Source organism: Stegastes partitus, unplaced genomic scaffold, assembly GCF_000690725.1.
Source record: "Stegastes partitus isolate 25-593 unplaced genomic scaffold, Stegastes_partitus-1.0.2 Scaffold1360, whole genome shotgun sequence".
NCBI classification, from domain to species: domain Eukaryota; kingdom Metazoa; phylum Chordata; class Actinopteri; family Pomacentridae; genus Stegastes; species Stegastes partitus.
Genome location: NW_007579091.1, coordinates 104031 through 116768, shown reverse-complemented (window position 1 = coordinate 116768; position 12738 = coordinate 104031). Strand labels below are relative to the sequence as shown.

The window sequence follows — 12738 nt, the reverse complement described above, 5'->3', positions numbered from 1 at the left end:
CAGCTGTCCACGGAGCAGGCCATCCTGCAGCAGACCCTGCAGAAGGAGTCGAAGGTGAACAAGCGGCTGTCGATGGAGAACGAGGAGCTGCTGTGGAAGCTCCACAACGGCGACCTGCTGGCGAGCCCCCGCCGCCTCTCCCCCACCTCCCCCTTCGGCTCCCCCAGGAACTCCGCCTCCTTCCCCACAGCTGCTCCGTTGTCGCCCAGATAACCCGACAACGCGCCGCCGGAAGTCGCGTCACGGACTTGTACATTTTGAACGAACTGAGTCGCCGCGGCGGCACCGATGCACTTAACGCGAGCGTGGGACTGTCCTCGCTCCGGATCTACGCCTGGCTCTCCAACACACCTTCCTTCTTTGTCTGAAGGAAACTGAGCAGCAGGCACACCTCAGGGTCTGTACATAGATATCTCCCCTTCCCTTTTGTTATGCTGTACAGCTCCGCTCATCCTTCCAAAGACGTGGATGAGAGAAAACCTTGGATCTGTGGAAACAGACTTGTTTGGGTTTGGCGGATGTTAAAATGACGGGTACTTCGTGGTGGATTTGCATGGATTGTTTTGTTGTTTTTTTTGCCTTTTCCCTTCTTTTGAAAGAGATTTTTTTGTTCCTCCCAAAGAGCGAAGCTCAATCACCGATCTGCCTCAGACGGACGCTCGCTTGGTCCGTCTGAGGAGCTGAATCACTGACATGAACGCTGATCCTCTGTGAGCTCCTCACAACCTCTACCTTAATCTGCTCTGTGGAATGTAATCACCCCTGGATGCTAAACACCGTCTCTGAGCCAAATATGCAGTTTATTTAACAGGAGGGTGTTGGCCTTGTCCCTTTACTTCCCCCTTGAAGCCCTCATTAACTAATGAACACAGACCTCCCCTCAGCCTTTGTGCCCCAACAGAACTCAGCCCTCCAGGCAGACAGCAGCCTGTTTTACTCAACCCAAAAGACAGAAACTCACTTTGTTTGTCTGTCGTTTGTCCTGAAAAACCTCAGATGTACCCAAAATGCCTCAGTGTACAGGGTCCTGTTTTATGTTGGACACAGAATAAATACGATACGACATCAGACTGAAGCCACCCTGGTTTTATTGTGAGGTTTAAAATAAACGGACGACACGATGACGCTGCGTGTGAAGCTTTTCCGGCTCCGGTGTTCGGACCTTACTGACCGCGAGGAGGCTTGGCGGTGCTGCCGGCCGCTTTGCTGTGGTGCGGTTGGCCCTCCAGGTCGGAGGCTCGCAGCATCATGACCACAGATTTGATGGAGTAGGACCAGCCGTGCCACGTGTACCACACCACGCCGTCGTCCGTCATCGCCTTGTACGGCCCGTCGTAGTAATGGCCGTTCAGGTTCCCCGAGTCGCACCTGCAGCGGCGACAGAAACAAGTCAAACACCTGGTTCACCTGTGCACTGGTTTCTGTAGAAGGTGGAGTCTGGGATTCTTTAGACGGGCTGAGCTCCAAATCAGACTTTGTTCTTAAGAAGCCCTTCAAGTGTTCACAGGTTCACACAACTCGGTCCTAATACTGAGCCTCAGGTCGGTTCTTCTGGTTTATCTCTGGACTGAATCGCTGCAGTTCAACCAAACTTGTTTCTTCATCAGTCCACAGGTTCTGGATGGTTCCAGTCAGGGCTCTGGGGAGACCAGTCTAGAACCTTCATTCCAGCCTGATGTTCAGGGTCTTTACTAACAAGCTTTTGTTCACAAATTGGGCCGTACTGCTTCGACTGTCGCAGTCTGTCACAGGAAGTGAGCGGCTATCGGCCGGTGTGACTTCAGCTGGATTTTACTGATGTGAGTCTGATGTAGCTGCTCAGAGGATTGTGGGTCAGAACGCCCAGAAAAGCTAATCTGTGTGGATGCAGTAGGACATCTGGGGAATTTTAGATATCTGCTGCGTTTGACAGCACACATTAGTACAAACTAAATCTATTTCTGGCACACTACACGGTATGAAAGTACACACATATTACCCCCACAGCCCCACATCCCCTTACTTACCCCCTGTCCTGTGCATGAGCGTGCACGGGGAGAGGCTGCTGTCTGTTTTAAACACACCTGTTGCACCAACATTAGGGATTAAAACAGTAGAACATACTAGTTTAGCCGACTGTGATCTATAGTAAGACTGAGAGCCTACAGTGTTATTAATTATGGAGGATAATCTAACATAATAATGAAGCCCACGGTATAATAAATTACAGAACTTAACCTGAGTCTCCACTGCATCATTAACTCGGAGATAAAGTTTGGACTCATACATGAAAACCCACCAATCCAAACACTCCCTGGAGCTCTGTTTTAACTTTTATTTTAAGTGACTCATCCTGTATTTAGAACCCCTGACTCCACCTTTAAGCCCGTGTCTGAAGTAAAACTGGGGCATTACTTGCTGAACCACCAGCCCGACTTGCTGTGCCGGACACACCGGACGTCGTCGGGTTCAGGTTCGGTGTCGACGGCGTTCGAGTGGTCGTAGGTGCTGAATTTGACGCCGTTGGGCACCAAACAGGGACCGTTCCATTTCTCCATGTAGGCGTCGCTCAGAGCGTTGCCGGCGTTCCCGGAGTACTCCCCCAAATGTAGCTGGTACTGGTCCTTTAGTGAGGCAAAGCAACGGGTTGGATTAGTGTCACATTTATACTTAAACTGTATTATTGCTATGAACCGTCCACAGTGAGGACTACAAGACGGAGGAGGCGAAAGCATCAAGTGTAAGGAGTGGAAGAGGAGAAGAAGAGCCAGACGACCTTGCTGCCGTTTCCACAGCAAAGGTGGTCCAACGTGCATAGTCTAAATAAGGCTCAGTGTTATGGGAAATGGAGAGGGCAAGGTCAAAGGCAGACCAACGCCAGATGTGCAGCCAGAGAGAGGCTGCTGAGCGGGTCACAGAACAAGTGCAGCAGATCATCAGATCATTCCTGATTCAAACCAGGCCCAAGGCTCTAAATTACCTTCATAAAGTGTGAAAAACGTGTAAACCCGTTTTAAACCCCAGAACCCAAAGCAGTTTCTGTCCTTTTTTTTTTGCTCACTACCACAATATAAAGTCGTGCAGCTCTCTGGAAGCAGAACAACCATGAAGGAGAGAACGCAGAAGATTATTTGACTAATATTGGAACCAACGTGTCCAGAGCTGTTGAAAAAGACCCAACACATCCTGTATCTCCAACAACTGGCTCCTCTGTCCTCTGGTTCTGATCCGTGTTGCATTTATTTATTGATCCAGGAGGTTGGATTCTCCTCTCAGTCTCTCTGAAGAAACACTGGCTGCAGTTCACCTGAAGAGACCATTTGTTTGTTTTGTCACTAATGGCTTCTCAGTGGTGCAGAGGAACGCAGAGGTGAGCTTCGAAATGATTAATTTCCCCAACAGAACGTCATATTACACTTTCAAGGAATATTGGAAAGTTTGAAACTCCATTAATTGTTTTCTATGTTTACAGTTTGTTGCCCTGATTAAAAATAAAATGGATCATTTAAACTGGCTGGTGGGTTTTGGGGTTCAGGGGGTTGAAGAAGCAAGTAAACGATGCACATGGTGAGTATTAACGTGAGCAGCTTCTCCAGTCTGATTAGAAAAACAGTTGTGCTTCTTACCAGCAGTGTCTTTCTCTGCTAAGGGGAGTTTGTTTTAAATGCTCTGGTGGTGATTTAACACAGAAATGATTCACCATAATTTACTGTGCATCAAACATCGTGTGCTCATGAACCATCAGAAAGCTGAACATCTCCTGTTTCTGAAGCTTCTTGCTCTTTCTGCTGATTCTAAATGGGGGTTCAGAGGATGGATCTGCAGCCTTAAAACATTCAACACGCTTCCTGTTTCTGTCTCACCTTTTCATTGTCCACTTTGAAGTTCTTGTACTCTGCGTAACGCTGGTTTCCCTCAAAGTCCTCCATGTCGATGCGAAGGTCGTAGTTTCCTGCAAGACAACAGAGTTGAACGCCGACCGTCCTGTAACATCCGACATACCGACGCTCGGGTCACGAACCTTGCGAGGTGAGGTGGTGTAGAGGCTCGTTGCCCAACCAGAACTCTCCGTCGGGGGAGAACAGATCTCCGAAGCCGTGCTTGTACTCCACCCAGGCTCTGCACACAGCGCAGACACACCGGTGACGGCTTTGTCCACTGTTCAAGTGTACATTCATGTTTCTGTGCACACACACACACACACCTGTCGAAGCTCTCTTTGCCGTCTCTCCTGCGCTGGAAGACGGTCCAGCCTCCTCCGTTGTTCATGTCGCAGTAGACGCTGAGCGCCGTTGGAGATCCGTCGGGACGGATCACGTAGAGCCCGTTGGCCACGTTACCGTCTGCAAACACCTCGGAGCAGTCTGCAAAGAAGCCAACAGAAACACTGAAGTAACAGCGGTTCTGAAGGGATTTTACTGTGAAGTAGGGTCAGGACAGGAAACCGAACGCTAACTGCTGATTGGCTGCACGATAAAGTGTCAAGTCCGAGACCCACAAGAATCCCAGAACAGGATATAAGTTTGTTTTTATGACTGTATCTGTCTAAACACATGGATGTGACTCTGAAGTTGCAGTAAAAGGCAGAAGACTCGGCCGCCGTACAAAGCTGCGTCTGTGTTTGATGTCATTTATACTGCAGGTTATTTAAGGACGGACCGAACCTTTGCAGGTGTTCTGACTTGAAGAACCAGCCCTGCAGAACCTCTTCCAGGTATGTTTCTAAAGCTCCTACTGCAGGATAGGGTTGGTGTTTCTGTCCCCTCCATGTTCTCGTCCAGCAGCATCAGCAGGTGAAATACACCATATAATCTACCATGAGACTCCATTCTAGTATTTCTATCGTTGGTTTGATGAACTGGGAGTTAATGCTGCCGTAGAAACCGCTGGATGAAAACAGAAATGTTCCTGTAAACACTCGCCTTTTGGTTTTTTGATAACTCTGATCTGCAGTAGTGTTCACATGCGTCTCCAAAGCTCTCCCAAAGTAAGGCAGCTGATAAATTACTCCCAGCTCAGATGTGCTATACAGTAATAATAATAATACCTCTCTGTGGCTGGCTGTAGGAAGGCTACTGCCCCAGGCGCTAATGCTACGGTCCAAACACAAATAAATACATTTGGTAAAAAAATGTAATTCTGTGAGAACAATTAAAAATGAAACTGAGAAAATTATCCATTTGCAAAGTGATCAAAGAAGGATGGGTGAACGTTTCACACCCGTTTGCCGTGTGATTAATCGTTACACAGATCCTCCGACTACCGTTTCTTCAGCAGCTAAACCGTGTTCGCCGGATGACCCAACCCGTCTGCTGTGTGGCGCTGATCAAATCAAACTTCAACGTTTATAAAAGTTCTTTTGAAGCAGAAACAACGAGCTAAGAGAAGCTAAATGTTGACTTAATGTGTTGTGTCATGACAGTGTGGGAGATGGTTTCACCCAGAATTACCAACACACCGATGTTGTTTTCATATTCAGCATGGAACCAACCTCTGACCATCTTCTTCATTTGATTTTATTTGACAGGTTTCACAAAATGTTAAACACGAAGCAAAAATCTATCCTGAAGCGCGTCTGTTTGAACGTAGCTCCAGAAAGTCAACCAGATTCAGAGCGCTTTAACAGCAGGGAGTCGCCACTGCTGTCCTGTGTTTATAGATGAATGAATGAATGAATGAATGAATGAATGAATGACTGTGGTGCTCATGGTTTCTGTAAAGTCAACCAGAAGCTGCCACATCTAACCACGAGTCTATATTTGAAAAGGTGCACATTTACATGAAATAATTGAATAAAAAGCCAATTTATCCTTTTGGCATTTTCTATTTAGAATGATAATAAAATAGAAATGAATTGTTTGTTGGTTTCAGTTCAACTCTCTAAAGCCCAAAACCTGCTGGCTGGTTTAAAACACAAGCTAATAAAAAATCCTACATTTATTTTGGAGAAGTGAGAAGATGAAAACCTTTTAGATTGACAACCGTCAGATGATCCCTAAACCTATCATGTGTGAGGAAATTATGCAGACGTAAGCTTAAAACTCAGATATTTCCTAGAACGACTTTATCTTTGGTGGTTTTTTAAATGACACATGAACAATAAACGGTTTGCTTAGAAAACATTGTGTAAAAGAAATTACAACAACTCAGCGCTTCTCAGTGCAGAAACTAGTGACTGAAACTAATTCCAACAAATGGAAGTAAAATATCTTTAGTGTGGAGCTCCTGTGTGCACATGTTGATCTAAGACTTTTTTTCTGGTCTCTGTTGTTCAGAGTCCTGCTGACAGAAGACGTCTCTGAGTTCTGTCTCCTCCCTCATGTGGTTCTGGCTCCACAGAGCTGCAGGACTTTATGTTGCACAGAAACATGAGACAGGAGCTCAAAACGCCCAGAAACCGCTCAGAGGGCTACAGTTGATTCTGGGTAAGCATCATGGTCCATATGAAGGCTGCTCTGACACACCGCTGTGGTGCAGATGTGCAGCATCTGGTCAGACGGGGTCCTACCTCTGTACAGGTTTCCCAGGCCCAGGTGAGAGTTGGGGATGTGCTGCAGCTGCTGGGCCTGGCTGCTGTGGAGCTCCTGGATGTACCGGTGCTGATCATTGATCACGCTCATCAGGTTCTGGATCTCCGCCTCCAGCCGGACCACCCTGTCCTCGCACGGCACCGGAGCCTGGACGGAGACACAAACTGACCTTCAGCAACAGGTAAAGCATCTGTAGGACCGATTGATATTTAGACTAACTTGTCACCCGCAGATCTCCGAGTCAACAAGCGATTCATCAGAACCCCACCGACTGGGGATGTTTAAGGCTCAACACCGGACACGACCAGTGTATCCTCGGTAACGAACTGCTGTGTGTCTGCTGTAGTTACACCGCTACTTAAAAAGTCGAGTCTTCGTTAGTCGATTAGTTGTCAATTATTACAATAATCTGCAAGTATTTTGATGAAATAATAAAAATAAGTGTGACTGACGACCATTTGTGGTGCCTGTAAAATAGGCCAATACAGTCAATTAGTACAGTTTTAATATTGTAGGGTCTTAACCTTAACATTTATTCAGTTAAATCTGTATTAAAAAGCACGTTTGGTCTGTTTTAAATGTGCAGTATAACATGACATCCCTAAACCTTACTGTAAAGCACCCTGACATGTTACACAGTCAGGAAAATAGATAAAACCACCCCATGCAAACTGTTGACTTGTTTATTAACAAATCTGAACAAATAAACACAAAAAAGAGCCTAAAACTAACATGTTGTGTCATTTTCAGAATTAACAGAATAAAAACCAGCTCAGTCACATGGAAAAGTAGCCCTACATTTATCAGCCACAAGTCCATCTAATGAGAATCAGCTGATTAGAAACGGTCTCATTTTAACCTCTGATATCAAAGTTCTGCTGGTATCTGTGCTGCTGAAGTCGCTGTTCAACCGGTGTTCACTTTTTCCAATAAAGAAATAAGATCAACATCACAAAAAAAATCCTTGTAAGTTTACTTTCTAAGGTTAAATCAGAAAGCAATCGATGGTTCTGTGGACGCCTATGAGTCAGACAGGGAAGTTAAAACCTCCAAATAAATAAATTAAAGATGCAGAAAGAACCTCTGAGAAGCTTCATCTCAGGATCTGCAGCTACAATCAGAAAGAGATCATCTGAGCTGCATCAGGAGAAGCAGCTCACACCGGCTGCGGTTCTGGAAAACTTTGCAGCCGCTGATTGAACTGTTAACTCTGCATCAAAGAGAGCCTGAAGATGATGTGAGGACTTTTGTCTGAACCAGAAGTGGACGTTTCAGCAGCATAATGAGCCAAAACACTCAAATAAATCCACTAAGAAAGTCATTCTGCAACTTCTGCATGCCAGAGTGCGATTATTTTTGACTGTACGTTGAATAAAACTGAATAAAAACCGCGACCTTGTTTTTTTTTTTTAACCATTAAGTAAATCAAAAAACTATCACAGTGTAAAGTTGTCATGGGAGCTACTTCTTGACCCTATAAACCCTGGAATAGGCAGAACTGTCCAAACACAGTGTTCAATTTGATGCAGTGGGAGTCATGTGGAGTCTCTTACCGCCAGAGAGGAGGCCAGGTGAAGCAGAAAGGCCACACATGTCCTGAGCAGCGCCATGATCATCAACCTGCCACTGCGACTCTCGTTCTCCGTTTGGTCCCAGTGGACGCCTCTCGGCTCTCTTTATGTGCAGGGAGCTGTCGCGGCATCGCTGCTCTGCTGTCAGCCGGCACGCAGTCTGCAGCCTCCATCTAGTGGTTACATACTGAACCTGCACACTGCTGCTGCTGCTGCTGCTGCTGGGGTTTCCTCTAAAGAACTCCTGCTGACTGGAATTCACAGAAACACCAACTGCTCACTTTGCATAACAAAAAATAAATTTAAAAAAAATGCATGTCAATAATATAAACTAATCAAGAAAAACATACATAACTGCTAAATGCTGTACTTCTGTGGATGATGCTGAAAATACAGAAATAAATACATGAATATAAACACATGAATTAATTAATCTACTGAAGATCAATTTACACACCGACTTATTCAGCAGCAGAACAAAGTGATAAATAAATAAACACCATAATTACAATACCATAACAGTCTCCACAATTCAGAAAAATTCAGATATTTTTAATCTTACACTTTTTAATTATTTCCTAAAATGACACACATCACTTGTGTAATAAATGGCACAATTAAAATGGCTCAATAAGCTATTTGTCTCTTGCTATTAGCTGATAAGGTGACCTCAGGGGAATATATTCAGCGGACATAAATACATCTTGGTGGCTATCGTACTTTTGTGTTAACATACAAACGCAACAGCACAAAAATAAACAGATTAAGAAATGTGGGGAACTTCTTCAGCCACAATCAAATCAATGGAATAAACAAATACAATTAGGTTACAAATAAACACAGTATTCATTAATGTCTTTGCATTATCTGTACGTTTCTGGAAACACATTTATTTCTGTATCTGTCAGTTAATTACAACAATTTATATATTTATCCACATATCCTAGAAAGCATTTGAGATTAGTTTAAACCTGTATTTAGCACTTTATTTATTAACTAGATGAACAATACTAAACATAAGAAGAAGAAGAAATACTTCAAAGTGCTGCACAAAACAGACACTAACCTACAGCAGATAAAACATCAAATATATGCTAAAAAATAACCAAGATAAAATCACAAGCTAACTGACAGTAAGGTGCAGGAGGAATACTCTATCTGTGTACCCACCTTTACATTCGTATGTTTTCCAGGTAATCATTGATGGTGTATTGATACTCTAAAGTCAGTTTTCAAGCTCCACATCATGTAAAGTCCCTCCACCTTCAAACAAGGTACACAAAGAGAGTTTTATCTATTTAAACTGAGCCAGTTTAGCTGTAGTACAGCATGATTACTTGAAAAACAATCCAGTTATCTGTCTGTGTTTAATGTAACGACAGCACCCACTGCATAAAAACAAAGAAGACACGGCTGAACGGGGCAAAAATGCGACTCCGGTGGGACTCGAACCCACAACCTTTGAATCACTCCTCAAGTGCTTGACTAGAAGTCCAATGCGCTATCCATTGCGCCACGGAGCCACCTGTTGATCACTTTCACTTAGGACCTAATAAACGTTCACTGTCACTTCCTGAAACACGGCTCCGATCAGACGAGCTCATGTGAAGGTTGTTGTGTCACAGAGGCCGAGACTTCATTCGTTCATTCATTCATTCATTCATTCATTCATGTAAACACCGCTGCCCACTGCGCCGTTCGGGCTAGCGTTAGCCGCTTAGCTCTGCCGGTTCTCCGCTTTTAGCTTCGGCCGTCGCTTCCGCTTATCGCCCCGCTCACTGGCAGGGCGGCGGCATCCTGTACACGTTATTATTCTGCTTTCAGGTCTCGCTGAAAGCTTGTTTCTCTTCCACTTGTACCTCGAAGCTACATGTTTATCGTATTGGTCTCAGAAAAGCGCCGCACGTTAGCGTGACAGACTTCCTGTTTGATTTTGTGCGCCTTCAAAGTAAAAGCGCGAATCTGTTCAATTTACCTAAAACCCACAGAATACCAGATTTAGCTTATGGAGTCGGTTTGTAGGGCTGCTCAGGCTGTCACTCACATTGGTTTGTATTTTGTCTTTTTCCAGCAAATCTCTTTAATGTACAGGTCCTGTACACAAGCTTTAACTAAATCCACTTTAGCTAATAAGAGTATGCACAGACCCATTCTTCAGTTCAGCAGAGACGTTTTGCCAAAAAGAACTCTAGTTAGTGGGTGTAACGCCACGTGTTTTCTTTTCATGCCTTTTCTGCTTCCAGGTGGTTTTACCAGCCTGTGTTGCCCGACTGTGAACCCAGAAACACAGCACAGATAATACTGCAGAAACTGAACAAACATGGCTCAACTGGTGTCACTGTGTCGGCCCATTCTGCAGAACAGAACATGCTATGGGGTTTGTTTGTACGTCTTTAAACCGTTCACAGTTGTTGTGGGGGGAGCTACACTGAGGATGCATCTTCTGTGATCACTGAGAAAGCAATGGCTGGAATTGTTGTGGTGTTGTGTAAGATTTACAACAGCAAAAGACGCAATAGGCTCAACAATACGACGCAAACTACAAAATTAATTAGCAGACATTAAGTACTTCAGTTTGTTTATTGTCCTTTTGTTGATTAGTTACGAAACAAATAAATAGTTATAAGAAACGTCTTGTAGTGCGCAGTTGTGAGGCTTTTACTCTGAAAAAAAAACCCCAAAGTGGTATTTGTGTTCGGACTTACTGCAGGGCTCAACTGAGATCTACTGTAAGGAACGAGTTTAACATAATACTGCGTTACCATCTGTGCCGTTGTTTTATACACACTGCATTTATATTGGTTAACGTAGCGTTGTTTCAGCGTTTAATAAGGCTAACGGTAGTGGTGGTGGTGGTGGTGGGATCCTGGTACTCAAGCATTCAGGCTGTGTGTCCTGTTACTAGCAGTCGTACCAAAGTTGCTCAGCAATCTGGGAAAACTGGTGTTGATCATGACAAAAATAGAAAAAAATAAATCAGAAGTTGTTGTGTAGAATTCTGTAGAGTTATTTCTACAAATTTACCTTCTACAAGACAGTCTGTCAGAGCCCGGATAGCTCAGTCGGTAGAGCATCAGACTTTTAATCTGAGGGTCCAGGGTTCAAGTCCCTGTTCGGGCGGTAATGCTTTTTGATAAATTCAAAGAGCTACCAAAACTTTGAAGGCCAATATACTTCCTGTGTGGCTGCATTACTGTGGTACATTACCTCTTCTTAGCTTAGGATTACCACTTTCATTGTAATGCTCCTTTAATGTGGTAAACTAGTCTGACTTACTAGATGTAGGTTGTGGGTATAAACCTCCCAAACCACCACAACCTCCCAGGTGCAACCTTCTGCACTGAAACCCTAAACAGTTGTCGAAGGTTTGGATTTTGCAGTAGTTCTATCAATGACAGTGCTCACCTCGTTGCAAATGTTCCACCAAAACACTGTTTTAAGGGGACAAAGTTGCTGCATCCTTTGCTCAGCTCTGTACAATTTGCTAGTGACGGTTTTAAAGAAATAGAAAAAAGCCAGAGGATTTATTTCCAACACAGCAGAATGAGACCATTCTCTGATGCAGAATGAGGACCAGTATGATTTTCTGGACCCAGTTCTGCACAACAACTGCATGCTTTTCTGGTCATTCTGACCCACAATCCTGCAAAAAAAACCCCACAAAAACAATATACAGCTTAGGAAGNATCAGATGTGTTCTGGTTCTGAATGTGCAGCTCAACATGACTTTGTCCTCATCAATTAGCTTTCCTCTATCTTGAAACAATATATTCAATAACAGTCAGTTGAATGGAATATATTGAAACACTCCTAGATGAATTACCACCTTATCGCAGTGGAGTGGTTTGAGTGTTCCTGTGATCCTAGGAGCTATGTTTTCCGGGGCATTAGCCCCTGGTATGGTCTCCCAAGGCAAATTGGTTCTTGGGGAGGAACCAGACAAAGAGCAATTCAAAGACCCCAGATGACATCACATAAAAGGAAATCCGCCACCTTGCCTGGATCAGGAAAACCGGGGCCCCCTCCTGCAGCCAGGCCTGGGGGGGGAGCTTGCAGGAGAGCATCTGGTGGCCAAGCCTTGGGGCCCCATGTGTGCACAGCCTGAAGAAGTAACACGGGGTCACTGCTCAGAGGGCCCACCACCGACAGGGCAGAAGATTGAGGTTGGGTGCTATGCACACCTGGTGATAGGCAGGAGTGGGCATCCTGGCGTACCGCCCCCTGGTGGCGTAGACTAGATCTAGGGACATGAAATGTCACCTCACTAGTGGGGAAGGAGCCTGAGCTGGTGCGGGAGGTGGAGTGTTACTGGCTAGATATAGTCGGGCTCACCTCCACGCACAGCAAGGGCTCCGGAACCAAACTCCCAACCCTCACTTATGGTCACGAGCTTTGGGTCGTGACCAAAAGAACAACATCGCAGATACAAGTGGCTGAAATGAGTGTCCTCCACAGAGTGGTTGGGCTCAGCCTTAGAGATAGGGTGAGGAGCTCGGACATCCGGAAGGAGCTCGTGGTAGAGCCGCTGCTCCTTTGTGTCGAAAGGAGCCAGCTGAGGTGGTATGGACATCTGATTCGGATGCCTCTTGTGAGGCTTCCTCTGGGGGTCTTCCGAACACGTCCACCTGGGAGGAGACCCCGGGGCAGACCCAGAACCC

The 12738-nt window shown here is 45.1% G+C and overlaps 2 protein-coding genes and 2 non-coding genes across 4 annotated transcripts in view; 2 read left to right on the top strand and 2 right to left on the bottom strand.

The window, feature by feature from the left end:
* Positions 1-1068, top strand: part of LOC103370028 (microtubule-associated tumor suppressor 1 homolog) — a 65305-nt gene extending 64237 nt beyond the window's left edge. Inside the window, exon 18 of the mRNA XM_008298927.1 lies at positions 1-1068. Within this exon, the coding sequence (XP_008297149.1) occupies positions 1-213 (213 nt within the window). The 3' untranslated portion in view covers positions 214-1068.
* LOC103370033 (fibrinogen-like protein 1) overlaps positions 570-12738 on the bottom strand; it is a 13362-nt gene continuing 1193 nt past the window's right edge. The window contains exons 2-11 of the mRNA XM_008298934.1: positions 12413-12611; positions 12221-12320; positions 8269-8331; positions 8063-8183; positions 6488-6656; positions 4184-4343; positions 4001-4098; positions 3843-3931; positions 2395-2603; positions 570-1368 (exon numbers count right to left, since the gene is read on the bottom strand). Of these exons, the coding sequence (XP_008297156.1) occupies positions 1164-1368; positions 2395-2603; positions 3843-3931; positions 4001-4098; positions 4184-4343; positions 6488-6656; positions 8063-8183; positions 8269-8331; positions 12221-12320; positions 12413-12611 (1413 nt within the window). The 3' untranslated portion in view covers positions 570-1163. The remainder of the gene's footprint in view (positions 1369-2394; positions 2604-3842; positions 3932-4000; positions 4099-4183; positions 4344-6487; positions 6657-8062; positions 8184-8268; positions 8332-12220; positions 12321-12412; positions 12612-12738) is intronic.
* trnar-ucu (transfer RNA arginine (anticodon UCU)) lies at positions 9512-9603 on the bottom strand. The gene is given in 2 exon segments: positions 9512-9547; positions 9567-9603. It is a non-coding gene; the product is annotated as a tRNA-Arg (tRNA).
* On the top strand, positions 11128-11200 carry trnak-uuu (transfer RNA lysine (anticodon UUU)). The gene has a single exon. It is a non-coding gene; the product is annotated as a tRNA-Lys (tRNA).